The sequence below is a fragment of the Taeniopygia guttata genome, chromosome 8, assembly GCF_048771995.1.
Source record: "Taeniopygia guttata chromosome 8, bTaeGut7.mat, whole genome shotgun sequence".
Taxonomy (NCBI): Eukaryota; Metazoa; Chordata; class Aves; order Passeriformes; family Estrildidae; genus Taeniopygia; species Taeniopygia guttata.
This window is the reverse complement of record NC_133033.1, coordinates 26,455,502-26,476,748: the sequence shown is the minus strand read 5'-3', so window position 1 is coordinate 26,476,748 and position 21,247 is coordinate 26,455,502. Positions and strand designations below refer to the sequence as shown.

General features: G+C 46.9%; 2 protein-coding genes and 1 long non-coding RNA gene across 4 annotated transcripts; 1 reads left to right on the top strand and 2 right to left on the bottom strand.

Annotated features, from left to right (window-relative positions):
- Positions 1 to 8,022: 8,022 nt before the first annotated feature.
- On the bottom strand, positions 8,023 to 10,221 carry LOC140684620 (uncharacterized). The gene is made up of 2 exons (XR_012057140.1): positions 10,098 to 10,221; positions 8,023 to 9,652 (listed from the first exon to the last, which is right to left on the bottom strand). It is a non-coding gene; the product is annotated as an uncharacterized lncRNA (long non-coding RNA).
- Positions 10,222 to 10,237: 16 nt separating this feature from the next.
- On the top strand, positions 10,238 to 12,970 carry MRPS14 (mitochondrial ribosomal protein S14). Its single transcript, NM_001245759.2, is given in 3 exon segments — positions 10,238 to 10,305; positions 11,047 to 11,205; positions 12,468 to 12,970. Coding segments are annotated over 3 exon segments (387 nt in total). The 5' UTR covers positions 10,238 to 10,260; the 3' UTR covers positions 12,651 to 12,970.
- Positions 12,971 to 14,197: 1,227 nt separating this feature from the next.
- On the bottom strand, positions 14,198 to 19,913 carry CACYBP (calcyclin binding protein). Of its 2 annotated transcripts, NM_001245743.1 has the most exon segments (7): positions 14,198 to 14,509; positions 16,158 to 16,235; positions 16,238 to 16,252; positions 17,562 to 17,661; positions 18,148 to 18,244; positions 18,930 to 19,122; positions 19,671 to 19,724. In NM_001245743.1, coding segments are annotated over 6 exon segments (471 nt in total). In that variant the 5' UTR covers positions 19,722 to 19,724; the 3' UTR covers positions 14,198 to 14,509; positions 16,158 to 16,220.
- Between the last annotated feature and the right edge of the window lie 1,334 nt (positions 19,914 to 21,247).

Sequence of the window (21,247 nt, the reverse complement as noted above, 5' to 3'; positions counted from 1 at the left end):
AAGCTCCAAACTGCTGTCAGGCAACTGTGCTCTCTGTTTTCTGCTGTCCTTCTCGTTGTAGAAGAGTGCACAGCTCACCCTGGCATTCAGTGCACATCGAAGTCAACTGCAAAAAACCAGCAGCTGCTCACTCCCAAACACAAGGCGCTGTCTATGTCCTTGCTTCCCGAGCAACTCAGCACAGCCCTTCTTCTCTGCATCTCGGAAGCTCAGGGCACGAACAAGAATTCTCCAGATTGGTCTGCATCAGGACCAAGTCAAAACCCAGGAAAGTCGTCCTGGAGCACCTGCCAGAAGCATGCCAGAGGTGAACTGAAAGGGCTGGCAGCTGCAGCCACCGTCCTCTAGCAGTGCCAAGGCAGCGCACACAAGCCGGTTTCGTTCTTCGCCTCTAAGAAGCCAACCGCTATCCCCGGCTGCCGGAGGCGAAGAAGCGGCTACTAGGTGCACCGCTGACGTGAACCGCACTTGTAGGCTGCAAAGCGCGGCTTCGGCACAAAGACACCGGCGACCGCCGCTTCCCTGCGGACAGCTGCCGAGAGCCGGAGTCCGCATCTCTAGCGGACTGCATCATAGCGAAAAGCTTTTCCAGCGTGTCTCGCAGGGAGAAAGCTTGCCAGCACAGTGCACGCATCCCGCCCTTGCCCAGAAACATATATTTGCTGAACACCCCAAAAACACTGCTCTTTTCTAGGCAAGCTTCAAACTGCTGTCAGACATCTGTGCTCTCTGTTTTCTGCTGCCCTTCTCGTTGTAGAGGAGTGCACAGCTCACCCTGGCATTCAGTGCACAGCGAAGTCAATTGCAAAACACCAGTAGCTGCTGACTCCCAGACACAAGGCGCTGTCTATGTCCTTGCTTCCCGAGCAACTCAGCACAGCCCTTCTTCTCTGCATCTCGGAAGCTCAGGGCACGAACAAGAATTCTCCAGATTCGTCTGCATCAGGACCAAGTCAAAACGCAGGAAAGTCGTCCTGGAGCACCTGCCAGAAGCATGCCAGTATGGCATTGAAAGCGCAAGCAGCTGCAGCCACCGTCCTCTAGCAGTGCCAAGGCAGCGCACACAAGCCGGTTTCGTTCTTCGCCTCTCAGAACCTAACCGCTTTCCCCGGCTGCCGGAGGCGAAGAAGCGGCTACTAGGTGCACCGCTGACGTGAACCGCACTTGTAGGCTGCAAAGCGCGGCTTCGGCAGAAAGACACCGGCAACCGCCGCTTTCCTGCGGACAGCTGCGGAGAGCCGGAATCCGCGTCTCAAGCGGACTGCATCATAGCGAAAAGCTTTTCCAGCGTGTCTCGCAGGGAGAAAGCTTGCCAGCACAGTGCACGCATCCCGCCCTTGCCCAGAAACATATATTTGCTGAACACTCCAAAAACACTACTCTTTCCTAGGCAAGCTCCAAACTGCTGTCAGACATCTGTGCTCTCTGTTTTCTGCTGCCCTTCTCGTTGTAGAAGAGCGCACAGCTCACCCTGGCATTCAGTGCACATCGAAGTCAACTGCAAAACACCAGTAGCTGCTGACTCCCAAACACAAGGCGCTGTCTATGTCCTTGCTTCCCGAGCAATTCAGCACAGCCCTTCTTCTCTGCAGCTGCCATCGAGATCTCTGCATCTCGGAAGCTCAGGGCACGAACAAGAATTCTCCAGATTCGTCTGCATCAGGACCAAGTCAAAACCCAGGAAAGTCGTTCTGGAGCCCCTGCCAGAAGCATCCCAGAGGTGAACTGAAAGGGCTGGCAGCTGCAGCCACCGTCCTCTAGCAGTGCCAAGGCAGCGCACACAAGCCGGTTTCGTTCTTCGCCTCTAAGAAGCCAACCGCTATCCCCGGCTGCCGGAGGCGAAGAAGCGGCTACTAGGTGCACCGCTGACGTGAACCGCACTTGTAGGCTGCAAAGCGCGGCTTCGGCAGAAAGACACCGGCAACCGCCGCTTCCCTGCGGACAGCTGCCGATAGCCGGAGTCCGCATCTCTAGCGGACTGCATCATAGCGAAAAGCTTTTCCAGCGTGTCTCGCAGGGAGAAAGCTTGCCAGCACAGTGCACGCATCCCGCCCTTGCCCAGAAACATATATTTGCTGAACACTCCAAAAACACTACTCTTTCCTAGGCAAGCTCCAAACTGCTGTCAGACATCTGTGCTCTCTGTTTTCTGCTGCCCTTCTCGTTGTAGAAGAGTGCACAGCTCACCCTGGCATTCAGTGCACATCGAAGTCAACTGCAAAACACCAGTAGCTGCTGACTCCCAAACACAAGGTGCTGTCTATGTCCTTGCTTCCCGAGCAACTCAGCACAGCCCTTCTTCTCTGCATCTCGGAAGCTCAGGGCACGAACAAGAATTCTCCAGATTCGTCTGCATCAGGACCAAGTCAAAACGCAGGAAAGTCGTCCTGGAGCACCTGCCAGAAGCATGCCAGTGGTGAATTGAAAGGGCTGGCAGCTGCAGCCACCGTCTTCTAGCAGTGCCAAGGCTGCGAACACAAGCCAGTTTCGTTCTTCGCCTCTCAGAAGCCAACCGCTATCCCCGGCTGCCGGAGGCGAAGAAGCGGCTACTAGGTGCACCGCTGACGTGAAGCGCACTTGTAGGCTGCAAAGCGCGGCTTCGGCAGAAAGACGCCGGCAACCGCCGCTTCCCTGCGGACAGCTGCCGAGAGCCGGAGTCCGCGTCTCTAGCGGACTGCATCATAGCGAAAAGCTTTTCCCGTGTTTCTCGCAGGGAGAGAGCTTGCCAGCACAGTGCACGCATGCCGCCCTTTCCCAGAAACATGGATTTGCTGAACACTCCAAAAACACTGCTCTTTCCTAGGCAAGTTTCAAACTGCTGTCAGACGTGCGTGCTCTCTGTTTTCTGCTGCCCTGCTCGTTGTAGAAGAGTGCACAGCTCACCCTGACATTCAGTGCACAGCGAAGTCAACTGCAAAACACCAGCAGCTGCTAACTCCCAAACACAAGGCGCTGTCTATGTCCTTGCTTCCCGAGCAATTCAGCACAGCCCTTCTTCTCTGCAGCTGCCATCGAGATCTCTGCAACTCGTAAACTCAGGGTCTGAAAAAGAATTCTCCAGATTCGTCTGCATCAGGACCAAGTCAAAACGCAGGAAAGTCGTCCTGGAGCACCTGCCAGAAGCATGCCAGCGGTGAATTGAAAGGGCTGGCAGCTGCAGCCACCGTCTTCTAGCAGTGCCAAGGCTGCGCACACAAGCCGGTTTCGTTCTTCGCCTCTCAGAAGCCAACCGCTCTCCCCGGCTGCCGGAGGCGAAGAAGCGGCTACTAGGTGCACCGCTGACGTGAACCGCACTTTTAGGCTGCAAAGCGCGGTTTCGGCAGAAAGAAGCCGGCAACCGCCGCTTTCCTGCGGACAGCTGCGGAGAGCCGAAGTCTGCGTCTCTAGCGGACTGCATTATAGCGAAAAGCTTTTCCAGCGTGTCTCGCAGGGAGAAAGCTTGCCAGCACAGTGCACGCATCCCGCCCTTGCCCAGAAACATGGATTTGCTGAACACTCCAAAAACACTACTCTTTCCTAGGCAAGTTTCAAACTGCTGTCAGACGTGCGTGCTCTCTGTTTTCTGCTGCCCTTCTCGTTGTAGAAGAGTGCACAGCTCACCCTGACATTTAGTGCACAGCGAAGTCAACTGCAAAAATCAGAACATCGAAGGATAAGTCCGACACCGGAGTTGCCCCCACCTCATACTTGTGCTGCCCTGACAGTCCCAGAGGAGCCCTACAAACTGACATCAGGAACCTGGACTGGTGAGTTTTCTTTCCCCGGGAAAACAGCCGATGTTTCTGCTCAGGGCCCTGTGGCTCTGAGCCGGCTGCTGATTGCAAAAAATCCGAACATCGAAAGATAAGTCCCAGACAGGAGCTGCCCCCACCTCCTACTTGTGCTGCTCTGACAGTCCCCGGGGAACCCTACTGTGGTATATAGGGACAGGCGAACGGACGATCTCGGGATGTGACGGAAAGAGAGACCCTTCCCCCTTCTCCCTGATTCACGTTTTTTATTAACTCCAGAGCATGTTACCACACCTAACCCTGTAGTTTCCACTCCCGACTAACCTAGAGACCCTACCAAACCCCCCTCTGACGTAGCAAAGTCCCCTAAGACTATTTAAACCCATGAGATAAGATAATAAAGGCTTTCGACCGTCCACCACATTGGTGTCAGCGTGTGTCGTTAGTCCGAGTGGCCCGGGCGAGGCCGGGCTGCCGTGCTGCCTTCTTTTAACTAGGTCACCGTTGTCTTTCATAAAGGCAACACCCTACAAACTGACATCAGGAACCTGGACTGGTGAGTTTTCTTTCCCAGGGAAAGGAGCTGATGTTTGTGCTCAGGGTCCTGTGGCCCTGAGCGGGCAGCTGACTGCAAAAAATCGGAACATCGAAGGATAAGTCTCAGACAGGAGCTGCCCCCACCTCATACTTGTGCTGCCCTGACAGTCCCAGGGGAGCCCTACAAACTGACATCAGGAACCTGGACTGGTGAGTTTTCTTTCCCAGGGAAAAGAGCTGATGTTTGTGCTCAGGGTCCTGTGGCCCTGAGCGGGCAGCTGACTGCAAAAAATCCAAACATTGAAGGATAAATTCCAGACAGGAGCTGCCCCCACCTCCTACTTGTGCTGCTCTGACAGTCCCAGGGGAGCCCTACAAACTGACATCAGGAACCTGGACTGCTGAGTTTTCTTTCCCAGGGAAAAGAGCCGATCTTTGTGCTCAGGGTCCTGTTGCCCAGAGTGGGCAGCTGACTGCAAAAAGTCCGAACCTCGAAGGATATGTCCCGGACCGGGGCTGCCCCCATCAGAATCTTTTGCTGCCCTGACAGTCCCTGGGGAGCCCTACAAACTGGCATCAGGGTCCTGGACTGGTGCATTTTCTTTCCCAGGGAAAAGAAACGGAGTTTGTGCTCAGGGTCCTGTGGCCCTGAGCGGGCAGCTGACTGCAAAAAATTCGAACATCGAAGGATGTGTCCCGGACTGGGGTTGCTTCCACTGAGGCACAGCCAGACAAAGTTATCAGGAAGAAAATATCAAGTAGACATAGAAGGAAAAATGATTGTGGAGAAGAATGTTCAGCTGAAAATGGAGACTATGTGAAAAATTAAGTTTTTATGAACCTTAAGAGAGATGCATTAGACCAGTGATTTGGATTCATGGATAATGTGGATACAGTTTGGCAAAGAAAAAGATGCCTGAGGCAGCACCAACAACCTGCTCCCCTTTATCAATCTCTCTTGCAAATATCTCTTCTTGAGCTGTGAGGTCCTAGCACGGTGTAACACTTCTCCACATTATGACTGAGAAAGGAAGTCCTCAGTAGAAGAAGTAGCCAAAGAAGAACATACTCATAGCTACTTCATCATGTGAAACAACTGTCCTTCCGCAGCTGCAGAATCACACTCCAGCTGCAAAATCACACTATTGCACTCCCATGGGTCACTCATGACAGTGTTTTTGCCTACCCTCTTGACCTGCTTGCTTCTTTTCCAAGCCCAGACACAGATGAAGCACACCACATCTGATTTCAAAGTAATCTGGATAGTAAGACCTGTATTCCGCCCCACCTCTCCCTCATTTCAGCAATGCCCTCTGCTGCAGCCTAGGTAAGCAGCCAACTTCTGCAAGCAAAAACCTTGATTATACAAATGGAATTGCTGATAGTTAAGATACTATCCAGGCTTAAACCATTTCCTACTTTTCCATTATTAAAATAAGGATGTTTCCTCCCTTGATTCATTAATGAATGCTATTCTTACCAGTGACAGTTGCTGAACTTGTGTCTAACATATGATCTGCAACAGACCAGAATTGAGAACACCTCCTCAACACAGTGCCATGTAGAAGCACAACAATTCTTTGGAATACCTGCCACTGCCTCAGAGCTGATCATTCTGCTCTGTCAGGTTCCTGTCTCTGCCCAGAGGAAGATGGCATTCAATGACAGGTTTCAGTTCTGTCAGAGTCATGGTAGGCTCGTTGTTCCCCACTTCCATCTCCTCTGTGTCACCACCAACAGAGGTGTAGTTCACCATGTACCTATGAGAGTCTGGGCCCTGTCCCAGGAGATGGTGGCTGTGGCTTCTGTCACTTGGTCAGGTGATGCAGGCTGTCAATTCCTGCAGAGACAGTGAAGAGCAAAGAGCACAAGCTTTCATAGTCAGGCTCTGCTGTGACCTGTGACACTGCTTCCCCTCAAGGGCCTTGCTAGTTTCTTTCTTTTTCAAGTCCTATTTCTGATCACACATTGATTGGATCCACAAATCTGAAAGGTCTAAGGTGGTTAAAAAAGTCTGGTTTTAATTCTAATAGATGTTTTACTGGGAAACAGTACAGCCAGTCCTGACCTGGACAGAAAAGCCCTTACAAAGCACAATACTGTAACTTTCCTGTTTTGTCATGGTCACAAGCCTCCAAAGCACACATACATGTCATCTGTCCAGAAAGTGAGAAAACAACCAAAGCTCTTTTGTTAAGAGGCCAGGGTGACCCAGGTACACATTTATTCATCTTCCTCCAGTAAGTCCCTGACCTAGAGATGAGTCTTGTCCATGCCTGCCACCACCTTCAGCGGATTCCAGTGCCCAGATTTACAGTGTTGTCATAAACTGGGAACACATTAGGAAGATCACTACACATCCTTAACTGGGACTGGCAACACAAGAATAACTGAGGAACCATGATTACTCATTTGCTAAAAAAAAAAAAAAAAAAAAAAAAAGATGGCCTGCATGCTGTTAACCTCTCTACACTTCAGTTTCTTCATCTCAAGGAGCTGAATATTTCCCTATTGCATGATGAAGGATAAACAAATCAACCAATTAAAATAAGGCTACACAAACACATAAGAGACACTGCTGCAAGGGCTTTGTTTACCCTAATCCTTATTAGTATTTACAACATGATCTGTTTGTAGTACCTACAGGTAATTAGAATCTGTGATGATGCTTGTTGTTGACAGTTGGACTGTCAATTTCTGTAAGAAAAAGTCATAACTATTAGAAGGTTTAGCATAGTGCTGTAGTAATCACAATGGTCTAAAGACACACACAGTGCAAGTTTTAGAGCCACAGATAGTGTGTTTTATTAGGCTATCAAATACATTTGGAAAAACAAATGAAATTTGGGAAATGATTCTATGTCTGAAGACCTAAAAGGAATTTTATGTATCCAAAAGCTTGCTTGTTTTATTCTCTCCAGCCCAAACAGGTAGATCTAAAAGAAGTTTTATCTGTAACTGTAAACTGTATTTTGACCATGCAGTGTAAATTACTGCTACTTAAGCAAGTCATCATTGCATATTTGTGGAGCCAAATCATTTTGTACTGCTGGTACAGTGCAAGGAAGATAAAATAGGTGTGCTAACTGCTTCCATGTCCTGCATCCTTTGTGCACCGGCAACCATATCTGCACATCAGAGCCAAAGTGGCTGAGCTCTGGCAGGGTCACTCATCCTCTGTCCTGCACTGGGTGATGTGGGCTGCTGGTTTCTGTGCAACAGCTGAGTGAAAAACATGGGTGTCCAAACAGGGCTACTCTTACTCCTTCCCCTCATGGCTCCTGCTGATTTCTTCCACCTCTCATGCTTTATTTCTTGTAAAGGATGGGCCTGAATTAGCAAGTGGGGGGCTGCACAATTATGAGGTATTTCAACTGGGGTTTTAGGTCTCCTCCTCACAGCTACAAGAGCAGGGCTCTTTCTTTGGGAGCAACAAAAGCACAGCCACTGCCCAGGCAGAGACAGAGCTCAGGCAGAATATGGTGTTAGTGGCTTTTGCTTTCTGAAGATCACAATGACATCTTGCCCAAGTTGTTTTGGGAATTAACCAAAAAACCCCCAAAGTACCTAGTCAGAAATGGAGCTGTCACTTTCAAATGTCACTGTTACAATTTTTTCCCTGCCCAATTTTCAGATGGAAACACAACAGCAGATTTCGGGAGTCATAATTTTACATCACAAGACAACAGCCTGCAGTAATGTGGCCATTTGAGGACAGACATACAACCAACCCATGACCTTTACAGAGAACAACTTTTTTTTTTTTTTGTTTGGTTTATTAGGATTTTTTAATTCACTGAACTATTAAATACATCTTAGCAGCCTGATCAGTGAAGGTCTTGCAGATACCTCTCAAGTTATTGGAACAACATTTCTTACCCTGCTGGAGGCTCTAAATTCCAGGGTACAAATGCATAACAGCCACTGTGTAACTTACCACACACCAGCTTAGCTGCACTGTGATTTACCACACATTAGCTATGGTAAAAGTTGTGATTTTCCACCTGCATGTACTAATCTCAGCTCTTCTGTGAGATGAAAATACATTACTTTTTGTTTTAAAGAAAGATGCTGAGGCTTGTTTGTACCACCCTAGACCAGCACATGATAGGAATTGGGAATTTGAATAATTACAGCTCAGCTTGTTAGCAGTATGAGATGCTCACCTGTGGCAAGAAAAACCAAGCAAATTATTTTCTTGTGTGATCTGAAAATGGAGTTTGTTCCTTAGGTCTAATTGCACTGCAGCTGAGTACAGACTGTGCTGCTCTGCTTTTCACTACTGAACTCCCTGTGTGCTCCAGGAGCTGCCCAGATATCTGCACCAGTGAGAACATGGGCTGGCTTGAGACAATGAACCAGCTTGAAAGTAGGGGATTGACTGAGCTCCATCACTGTTTGACTGATCCCCTCATGTGAGAACTTCAGACAGTCCTACAAATTCCCCCAAGGCATCTCCTGTTATGTCTAGTTTAATTTATATGCTTAAATATGTTGGTTAAGATCCTGAGTTGAGCACCCCAAATATTCATCCAGGTAATTTTTGTGAAGAAATGCACATTGCACATATACAAGACTATTTGTCAGTAGAAACTGCTTCTGTACTCACAGTCACAGATGGATTGCTGGATTATAAATTTTTATTAAGACAGTGGTTCAAGTTTCCCAATCTAGCTGCAGATTCAGCTGCAAGCACCCTTCCAATGGAGACTCCCTGCCACCAAAGGACAGCAAGCAAATAAATTAAGAAACATGTGGGAAATCAAATCTCCCAAACAATTTATGTTATTATCCAAATAAATGTGGTTTTCCTTTTTAACAAATACTCAGCCATTATTATCTGTCTGAAATGTGTATGAGCCCCCTGTCCTGTTGGGAAATGCTACAACAATCACCCAAAGAAATGCTTGCATATGGTTTACAGCATTTTAAAGGCAAGGCATGAATTACACATGCAGGTGGTTATGAGGTTTGAGTTTTGGCTGTGCTTGACTGTTCTCTGTACTAACAGTAACTGGTCCCTTGCCACAGAGTCTGTCCACAACAGGACTCAGTCTTAAGCTGAGCTGGAGACCTGCTCAGCCACATTAGTAAAATTACATGGTTGCCTCACTAAAAATGTGTGCAAAGCAGAAGTTTTACCAAAACAAGTAAATTTGATGAAGGAATTTGAATTCCAAACTCAGCTCTTTCCAGTGCTGCTGCTACAGCTCTCCTGTTACAGCTCTGGTGCTTGCCTTCTTGCTCCTCTGAGGCTGTTTCTCTGCCCAGATGTCGGTGACATATTCCATGTCTTCAGGTCCAGTAAGGTGATCATGTCATTTTCACTGCCCACCTGTATCTCCTCGGGGTCTCCACCAGCCGAGCTGGATCTCCCCATGTACCTGCCTGTTGCAGTAAAGTGGAAAAATTATAAAAAAAGGCCTCTCAAAATCAAGCCTGCTCTCCTGACATCAGTGGCTGGCCTTGTCAAACTAGCACTTTGCAGGCTTCCATGTGAAAGCAATCCTGGTGTGAGCAGTTCCTTAACATAACAAACTATTCCTGGGTGAAAAACAACCAGCACCTGTATAAACTGTTTTACACTGTTAGATAGAAAAATGAAAACTATCTCTCACAAACAACTCTCTCTGCACATACACACTGTAGTGATCAATTAATATGGAATAACAACTTGTTACTAACCAATAATTGGCAAAAAAACTACTACTGACCAATTGGAGTCACACACAAAATCTGTAAAACTGTATAAAAAGGAGTTATGTGAATAAATAATGGCTTTTTTTTGCACCAAGAAGAAAATGGAGTCCGTGTAATTTATTCCCATACTTGCCTAAGGGAGCCTCTAACCCCGCTTCCAGCCGCAGGGGTGGGGCACAAAGCCCGGGCACACCGGGAATGCGGCGGAGCAGCGGCGGTGACCGGCCTGAGGGCGGCACTCCCCTGACCGCGCCACTCCCCCTGACCGCGCGCACGCGCGGCGCAGCGCAAGATGGCGGCGGCCGCGCTGTGCTGGGCGCTGAGGGCGGCTCGGCAGGTCAGAGCGATTCCCTCCCCTCCGTTCCTCTCACCCTGCTTCCCCGCGTCTCTCCGGAGCCCTGTCCGCCCGGCCGAGGCGCCGGCGAGCGGGCAGAGGAGGTTGCGGGTTGTGTTTGAGCGCCGCGGGCTCGGCCCTGCCCCCGCGGCGCGGGGACGTCGTGGGAGTCCGGTGTTATGTAGGGCTCGGTGTAGCTTGGGGCTTTTTGTGTGTCTCTGTGAAGAGAACTTGCTAACGCTTTGTATGAAGTTCAGAGTAATATACTAGTTCAGCACAGAATCTGGAAACCATGGAAGCTAAAGCTCTCAAGGCATCACTGTAAGTCGCCAGAGAGAGGAAAGATCGGCGCTGCCCCTCGCGAGGAGGATGTGGACAGCGGTGAGGTGAAAGAAGTGTAAGGTGTGCTCCAGGAGTAAAACGATACCGGGGACACAGGACCCGAGGGAACGGCTGGAGCCGTGCCAGGGGAGGGTTAGGCTGGAGATTAGCAAAAGGTTTTTCCCGAGCACTGGAACAGGCTCTCCAGGGAATGGTGACGGCCCCAAGGCTGCCAAAGCTCAAAGGATGTTTGGGCAACACTCAGTGACATGGTGGCATTGTTGGGGCCAGGCATTGAACTCGGTATTTGTCGGTCCCTTCCAACTCTGGATAGTCCATGCTTTATGGAACTAACAATGCATACTTGACTACGGCAAACTACGTGCAACAGGCAGGTATCACAAATTTTATTTTTTTTATCAGGTTCTTCCCTCATCCTGCCCAAGGCAGGTGCGGAGCTACTATGTGGACTGGAGGATGCTGCGGGATGTCAAGAGAAGGAAGATGGCATATGAGTATGCAGATGAGAGGCTGCGGATCAACGCCATCCGGAAGAACTCCATCCTTCCCAAGGAGCTGCAGGTACTGCCAGCTGCCTGTACTCACACACGTGCCTCTTGCTGCTGTGGTGTGCTCAGAGCCACAGCTGTCACTTTATAGATCCAAACAGTTGTCCCAGGTCACAGATGTTGTGTTTCCCCAGCTTTCAAGCACAGAATCATGCTCTATCCCATAGTGACTTCAGCCTTTTGGGGGTGTTTACAACAACAGCATGTTCACCTGACTGGAGGTTGTGGACATTGGGTTTGGGGTTTTTTGAAACAAGTGCTTGTGGAAGCAGCATATATAACACTAAATACAGTGAAGTCACATGCATATACTGCTCCTAACATACATTGTCAAACCTATTTTCTTCCAATAATTCAGAATAATAAACTCTATATTTTTTATTTAGAAATCTGAATGCCTGATCTAGCCCAAGCCACCAATCTGTGCAATTAGAAGTATTTGATTTTACTTGCCTGATCTACAACCATATGAAACCTGCATCATATCTGGGTGTTAAAACTGTTCTTAAAAATTGACTGCCCTGCTCTCAGCCTGCCTTACTAAGCACCACAAATATTTGGATGTATCAGATTATTCCTATATTTGATCTGGCCATGATAGTTACACATCCTGGGCGAGAAAGTGTATGAATTTGCTTTTATATATTGATTTTACCATTCCTGGGCAAGTCTGACTGGTGCTGGATGTCCTTATGAGGCAAAACCAATACAGAAAAAAGCCCCAAAAGATCCTGTAACACCTTCCAAAGAATCCTATATGAGATCCCTTCTACTGACAGCAAAGCATGCTACCTCAGCAGGCAGTTCATAAACAACATATATTTAAATCCAGCTCATCTGAAGGGACTAGCCTACCCTGCCACAAGGAGAATGCCAAGTGTGTTTTGACTAACTGTAATTCCTGTCTTGAGGTTATTCGGTCTGTAATAAGATTAAATCTCGGGTCTCTTAGAGGGCTAGCCCACCCAGGAACAAGAACAGAGACAAGCTGCTTTGACTGGTTAAAATTAGTGGCTTGACACTGTTTTATCTGTGTAATAGGATTAATTTGGGGGTCTCCACGTGGATCAGCTGTTTTATTCACTGTTGGAATGCCCAGAAAGGGTGGGCTGAGTGAGGTGAAAGCTCCCAATTAAATAGCAAAGCTTATTAATGAGGTGGGAGAGAAACTTGTGATGGTACCTACTCTAATGTCTGGATTGTGAGGTCTGGCAGTAAGGCCCCTCTGAATCCCAGGGAACACAGGTAAACATTTGTGCTCCGGTCTTGTTTCAGGAAGTGGCCGATAAAGAGATCGCTGCCCTGCCCCGGGACAGCTGCCCTGTGAGGATCCGGAACCGCTGTGTCCTGACATCCCGCCCTCGAGGGGTTAAGCGGCGTTGGAGGCTCAGCAGAATTGTTTTCCGCCACTTTGCTGACCATGCTCAGATGTCCGGTGTACAGAGAGCCATGTGGTAATAATCTCCACGTGGATGTGCATTCTGGCAGAAGAAACAAACCAGGCTCATTTGTGTGGGTAATTAAAGCAAGACTGTCCTGCCTCAGAGCCCAGCATCAATGTCAAACGAATAAGGGAAGGATGGGAAGTTGTGCTGATTCATTAAACTCACTGGATTACAATCTGTATCAGCTGACAAGCAGCAGCCCAAGTGCACTGAACTGGTGTGTGTGAGAGGCAGCTTGATTGTGAGAAAAAATCAGTATGTGATGGTTGCAGAACTAAGCTGAGGTTTGTGGTATGGGCAATATTAGAAATAAAGACATACAGCACAAGGCTCGTTTAAGCATTGTTTTTTTTTGTTGCCAACATATGGTAAGTTCATCATGGTAATTTGGGTAAAAGCATCAGTAAAACTGCACAACAGGACAAAGTGGTATTCTGCTGTGAACAAGGGCAAGCACAGAGTGGGAGTGAAACATGGCTTCAAGTTCAGATACTCTTGCTATGCTAACTCAATATATATGTATATTAACGAGCAGACAAAGTGGCTAAAGGACCTATTAGAAAGTACACTGTGCTGGTATTTCTCCTGTTGGTAGTGCAGCGCTCAGTCCCATGCTTCAAGAACGAGGTGGCAAGGAAGCCCTAGTCCAGACCCTAACAGGAGAGTAATGGCTTCCTTAATTCACAGGTAACAACAAATCTGTCCTTGGGAGACACATGAGAAGGAGGCAGGAAGGACATAATTAACAACAGGCTTGCTGCTAAGGTCATGTTTGCCCTGTACTCTTCTTCAAAGCACTGCAGGAAACAGGGGGCAGTGACTGCTACATCCCCCTCCCCAGCAGGGGCTGAGAGGTGGCAATAAAAAGGCCAAATACCACTAGCAGGAAACTGACAGCAACCCATCACACCCAGCTGAGTTATATCTTGGTGTATAAGCCATCTTAATATACTTACTCTCTTACCTTAAAACCCTTCTGAAGTTGATGGAGAAAGTGGAACTTATCCCTTGTTTCCTCCTTTACACTGCTGGAGCCAGGGCAAGCTCCCTGTCCCTGGTCTCCTGCTGATGACTGCAGACTGCATCCTGACTGATGCCATCTCAAAGGTGGGCTCGCAGTTAGCCCAAGCACTTTGCTTTCCAAAATTCATAGTAATAGTAATTAGACAGGAATAGTTTCTGAGAGTAATCATTAAATTTGAATACCACAGGATTAACACCATATTGTTTCTGCTTAACTATCAAATGTTTAGATGTTCTGCTTTCTTCAGCAGTTCTCCCTTTGTGACATGCTTTATAGTTCAGCACTTTCCCATTTTTAATCAGAAAGCTGCCCCCTGTGAAGTGAGCGTGACACTAGCCCCAGCAACCACACAGGTCTGGCTGCCACTGGCAACAGAGGCCTTGACCCATCCTAGTTTTAAGATTCCTTTACTTTTACATTCAGTTCTCAGTCTCACAGCACTCCCCACTCATCTGAGAGGCTTTCTGAAGGAGAGCAAGGCTATATGCCCTACACTTCACTCCTCAGGAAATGCTGAACCACTTGACTGACAGAAATGCTTTATAAGCTATTTTATTTAAATATTTTCTCCAACCTGAAATGGAAAATGACTGTCTTTGCTTGGAAGAAGGTTATGTAAACAATGATCTTTGCAGCACAGCGTGTCTCACATGGAAGATCAGTTTTAAGGCGGCCCTTAAGAGTACTTTCAGATATCCATTGGTATGTCCCCTTTGTACTGCTTTTCTCTGCTTTCAACCCAGGCCTTATTGATGGTGCGCTTCATCTCATCGTCCCCTTCCGCATACATCTTTTTTAAAATGTTCATAAGCCCTTCACTAGGATCTGTGGTGTCATAGGCAGCCTTCCTGCAAGACAGATACATGAGAAAGTCAGGTATACCCAACAAAATTAATTGCTATGTTTGTTTGAAACATGCTGGTAACAGGACTTTTGCTTTGATAAAGTCTTTAGATCATGGTAGTCTCAGTTGGCTTCCAAATAGGAAGAATCCTAAGAAACACCCTTAAACCAAGTGCAAGCTGAGTAACATACCTAGAGATGTCCCATGGGGTGGGGACAGTATTCTGATGTGAAACATTTTGCAGTAAATGTTACTCTGGAAGCACTCCCAAAATTAACTGTAGAAAGCAGAAGTGAAATATAACAGACACAGAAAAGTGCCAATACCTGCCACGTGTTACATAACAGGTGAATAAAAATGGAGGAATGTCCACATCAGGCTCTTTGGAGAGACCACATTCACAACCCAAAAGGCTTTTTTTCTGCTTCCCATTTTTCACATCATCTCCAGCAGTTAACTAACTTCTTAACACATTACATTTCAAAGCAATTTTCTCAGGTGATTAACAGTGCCACAAGCAGCCAGCACCCGTGGAGGACATGGCCTGTATGAACCGACTACAAATAATGACCTCTCTATCCCATTTTCCAAAATCCTGTAGGTAGTCCTATTGCAGTCTATCTCAAAAGCAGATGAAAACAGATCAGCAGAGGGAGCAATTTCCTCACGCTCGGGGCTAACCATCGGCTGCACAAACCCTGGCTGGGAGCAGCATTTCTGGAGCCGTTCCTTTGACAAACAGTAACTCTTTGGGAATTCTCTGCACAAGATACAGGTTTAACAAAGTAACCCCGTTCCTCCAGAAAACTGCATTAATTGTCAAGTCACTTCCTCTTAAACCTCCTGTGCTGCCATTTGAGTAAAAAAGGCCATTTTGCCCTAAATTCAGGTACTTATGCCTGATCAGTTTTAGCAAATCACCCTAAAAACGTACACAAAATGAATTATTGTTGGCACGGATAAAATTCTTAATAGCATTCTCATTCTTCAAGGTGGCCATACAAGTAAAATAACATTAAATCATTATATGATATGTATATATATATTTTATGAAGTCTTTTGCCCCCAGGTGTTTCCTGTTGTCATTTACTACCCTCATACCTGTGTATGTCTAAGCTGCCTGCTGCTCCCAAGCACTTGAAGCACAAACTGGCTTGAGACTTTGGAAAACCGTCTAAGTAAACAAAGACCTGCTTTGCCAAAAGTATGCTGGGATTTTTGTGTAGGCACTTCATACACAGGTGACAATAATTATTTTGACCAATATTGCTGCAGGGGATCTACCCATATATTTCTATATAATACAGTCACCTCACTAACGCAGTTATTGCAATGAATCTTTCATTGGTTGATTCCCCTTAGAATTCTCACTGCAGGTCTTCCCTATCCTATGTCCTATGATGAAGCCTTTATCATTAGCAATACAACAGGGGAGGAATAGCAGCTACTCAAAGTATATTTCTTCCAAGTGCAGTCCTACAAGTATCAAAAGAAATCCCAACCTGATAATCCTCCAACATCTCAGGGCCTGTCCCCCACCCCATCAATCCTCAGAATAACTGCACAGTTGGTACAGATCTCTCCCATCAGTCCTAAAACAACACAGACAACAGGAAATGGAAAACAAGACGGAGGGTTGAAAAGACACTTACTCTTTCTCTTTGCTTTCTTTTTCCACTTGAGTGAGACAATCCCATTTTTCCTCCCGCTTCTTCTTACACATGACAAGGATCATGTCTGTCTTTATCTGTATGGTGAACAACAGCAAGGCATGAATTTAGAATGTTTCATGAAGGGATGCCAGTCAAAATGAGTAAGGTTAGCTTGTAACAACATAAGTCTCTTCCATACTCACAAATTCCCGAGCATTTCTCTCAGCTATCCATTATTATGTAGCATACAAAAATTACACCATGTACTCAGCCTCAGGGTACAAAGTATTAATTCCACCGTGGACAATTTATATATGTGGTTAAGAGAATACTAGTACAGACTTATACTGCCAGTATAGAACATAAAGTGCTGCAGGAACACTGTCCAGAGATTTAAAGGCTGCTCAAGCACCCAGGATTGCTTGGCAAAGAGTGACTATATTTACAAGACTTCTCCAAGCATACCAAGTTGAGGTAGAGGCTCCTCCAATTTATTTCTCCAAGGGTAAGAAACTAGTTCTGGGGTATTGCTTAATCTTGCAACATGTTTGCAAACTACAAATCCTGTTGACTTGCAACCCTGACCTAAATTTCACAAAGAACTCCAGCATGCCACAGCAGACAAGGGTCTACTGCAGCTTTAGCTTGGCTTAACAAGTACATGACCACTGCTCGCTTTCACACTGTATTAAAAATCACCGGAGCATCACTCTTGCTTATTTCAGCTGGTTGAATTTCACTCTGTACTCATTTCAGACCCATTTCCAATTCAACCAGTAGTTCTTCACATCTGATGTCACCAAGCACAACAGAGAACTCACAGGAGGTTTGTGACATATCTCAGCCTGGAAAGGTGCCACAAGCAGCGGAGTATGCATATCACCAGTCAGCAGCAGCACAATGTTACTAGTTGTCCTGGTTTTGGTTTCCCTTATAAAATTAACACCCTGCTAAGGTTAAACCAGCACACCAGTGTTCAGTTCTGGAGCAACAAACCCTTACTAAGGCAGAGCAAGTTCCACACTTGGCTTTGGGAATTAAGCCTATTTAAGCTTCCCAAGCTTTCAGTCTGCTGACAAATCTCTTAAAATTGCAAAGAATTTCTCAGAGGTATTTAAAAGCATAAGGATGCAAATGAACACTTGGTGGTATTTTCTCCTTAATTATTTCTGAAATCCTGTTGGTGAGCTATTAAATATCCAGACATGATCTCTTGAAATAGGATTCCAGAGACTAATTCTGCAGTTATGACAATCACAGATTAGTAGGACTCATGTTCACAGTGCAAAGACTTAGCAGCAGAAGGGAGGGACTGCACATTAGAATGGAGATTCCTGAACTAGCCAGGAAATGAACATGATACTCTGTGAGAGCCCTAAATTACCTCTGACAAGGTGCACTGACCTTTCTAGAGCTGCCTTCCACAGAGATGGGCTTCAGGAGGTTGTTGAAGGTCATGGTGTAGTTCTTCCCATTCAGATTCTTCACTAGCAGATCAAATGACCTGGACACAGGAAGTGGAGGGAGGAAAGGCACAAATATTCCAATCATTACACTGTCTGAAAACCCTTTAGCGGGTGTATTTCTTAGGAAAGCAGAGTACTTCTTGGGAAAGCAGACCAACAGGCTTGAATTATGTTATTTTCAGACCTCTCAAAATGTTCAGTTTTAACAGAGAAATTAAAAGGACCAATCCAGACTCACAACAAATCAAGATCTTTAGGATCCTTTCTACCTACAAACTTGGAAACCCAAATTTCCTTAATGTACACCTCAGTTCTATCAGCACAAATAGCCAGGGCTAACACTATTGTGCTCCATCAAGCATGGTGAGGTGCACTCGTAAAATGAAAACACCCCGATACCCTCAAGTGCTACTAAAAGCTAATACAACTGAAGTTCATAAAAAGAAAAAAGGGTGTGGAGAAAAAAAGGCTGATCCAACACTCCTGCATTTCACTGTTCTTGTTGTGCTACAAGATGAACTCACCTCTCTGTGAAATTCACCTGCACGTTCTCAGCTGGAAGCTTCTGGACACCATTTAAAGAGATGTAAATCTTAACAAACTTATCTGACTGATCCCAACCTGGAAGTGAAAAAAAGAGATTAAGTTCTACCTTTCCTCCATAAGCTTCATGCACTCCAACTTCCCCCACAAAGCCCCCTAGAACTAGGGTCTTTTCCTTACTGAAGCAATTTTCAGAGCGATAAAAGGAAAACATGAATTATTCAGGAATAACTTGAGAGCAAAAAGATGTTCCCCCCCCCCATGTAGCCCTGTTCCCTAATCCCTGCAAGTTCTGAGAAAACTCAAGTATCAGGTCAGGTCAAAAGAGAGCAACCCGGGCTGTGCAGGGGGAGTCAGAGCCAGCTGTTTGCTCCTGCTGCAGATTCCTTGACCCACTTCTTCCCTTACTCCCTGCATCTTGAGCAATTCCCTCTCCTCTCACCTACATGGGGAGCAGAGAAGCCAAGACTTACGTTCCTGCTAAACACTAAGCAATGGAAAAATACCAGCTGATACAGCAAGAATACTTAATGCTTCCCACCAAACACTACCACACAAACACGATCAATACACACTGGGTTTGGATGGCAAGTAAACATGTGGCAGCTTTTAAAGGGGGGGTCTCCAGTGTGGAATAAACACTGGAGATGTGGAATAAACAATTAAAGCTTCACCATGATGCTAAGTGGCAACTCTAACTCCTAGTAATGCCATCCTGCCACCTCTTCAGAGAGATGCTAGAGCTCTAGAAAAACAATCCTACCGTAATTGTTTATCTTCACTGTGTACCCTCCCAGCGATGACTTTTCTTCCTCTGCCACATCTTTTGGCTTTGGCGGAGGCTGATTCTTAATTTCCAGCTCCAGCTTTTGTTTCTCTGCCACAAGGACATCACGCACCCTCTTCCTAGTGGCATTTGTGAGCAGCTCTTTAACCTCTTCCAAATCTTTCTGCAACTGGATCAAAAACAAAGGATCACACGTATACATCACATACATTCTTTGTGCTAAGGGCTCATAGCTTTGTATGACAATTTCACGTATTCTAGATACTGGAATTTCAGCTTTATCATGCCAGTAGTTTAGTTTCCCACTACAAGCAGTTAAGCACGGAATTATCCCTTCCTCACCCCCGTCCACTCCTGTAGGTATGCACAACCACAGAATCCTAATTCACACAACGGGTCGGGCTGGAAGGGTGCAACTCCCCTGCTCAGCCACGGCCATCTCAGAGCACAACACTGGAAGACACATGCAAGACCATCAATTCAGACAAGGTTTAAGCTTTCACTGCTTAACTCTTCATACATTAAAAACCAACATGAACCACCAGAAGCTGGGCGGATGGCACAGCTCCCTCAACACGCACCGCCGCAAGGGGAGCCCTCCACAGCGCTCAGCGACCGCGGGGACTGGCGGCTGCCCGCCTCCCCGCCGGGGCCACAGCGCTGCCCCTCGCCCAGGACCCCGCCTGCGCCCGGGGAAAAAGTCGGGAACGGCCTCACCTCCTCCCGCGCCACGGCCATGGCGGCTCCCCGTGGAACCTCTGGAACCTTCCGGCCGCAGGAAGTGACGCGCGGCCACCGGCACCGCCCACCCCGGCCCTGAGGAGGCGGGAGCGGGAGAATCTCTCCCCGCTGTGGCTCTGAGGGACGGGCGGGACCGGGAGCTTCTCCCCCTGCCAGACTCTGGCGCACGGACGTGTTGTGTGTAGTAGATATAATTCGCGCCATTTCTAGTATGATATATGCGATACTGAATATTTGTTGGAGTATACACGTTTGTATTAGGAGTCGTCCCCCTCCCCCCCACTCTCGCAGGCGAAACCTGGTTTGTGTTGAAACAAGTAAAAGGATGTAGTTCGGCCGGGAGATGGGCCATGTCCGAGATGGATATCATGGAAATCCTCAGGCAAATACATGTGAATGCAGCGTTCCCGTAAATTTCATCAAGGGATTCAACAACTCTCGGACGCTGAATTGTTCTTCCTCATCACCAAAAAATAAAATCTTATTAACCTATGGACTCTGAATGGAAGAAAAGACAGACTGCCGAAATCTTGGCCTCAGGCGGAATTTTCCCTATGAAAACCGCTTGTGCCAGGATGGAGGTGTGTGGGCATAGAGGAAAACCTCTGCTGAGGCTGACTCCTTGTTGCACACCCAGGGCCGACCCCGGGCTCGGCTCTGTTCTTTTCTTGTGGCTGGCTAAATAGAATTGGATTGCAAAATAAAGATTTTATTTTTCCATTTTAATTTGGCTGGACAAATTTTCATTTATAACAGGCGGGACTGGGAGCTTCTCCCCCCCGCCCTTGGGCTGTGAGGGACGGCGGGACAGGGGCTTTTCCCGCCCCCCGGGGCTGCTCTGTGTGAGGGGTGGCTGAGGCTGCTGGGATTTAGTTTGGCGATCAGAAATCTCCCCCCTCATTTTACAGCAGATGCCCCTGAACTCGTGGCTGTCAAGGTCCTCGAATAATTTTGCAAAATAAAGTGTTGTTTTGCTTCTTCAGGCAGAGAGTATCAGGCTCATGTGGTGGAGGTAAATAAGTGATGAAAAGGGAAGAAATCTCTGTTCGCGGCCTTTAAAGGAGGATGGGCTTATAAACTAAGTGCCATGTTCTGTGTCTGCTCCTCATTTTCATGGTTATTGAGGTTGGAAAAAACCAACCTCAACTCCAGCAAGGTTTAAGCTTTCAAATTCTAAGATTTCATCAATTATAAAACAACCAAATCCAATAGAAGCTGGGTGGATAGCACAGTGCCCTCACATACCACCACAGAGGGAGACCTCCACAACTAATGCATAATAAGCTTTCTACAGCAAACCCAGAGAGTAAGTTACTGTTGGGAAATTGTTCCTGACCTGTAATGTCACAGTGTGTACTCTGGGACTGTCTTTGTGAGTAAGAAACTTAACTTATCAAACCATTTGCAAGGAAAATGTAGATTTTATTTACAGAGCATTTGGCTATAAGCATGTAAAAACATGCTGGTGTAATACTACCAAAATTCTCTTTTAAGCATTTTCCTCATCAAAAGAAAAACATAACTGTTGACACTGTTACTAAATCAGTGCAGTA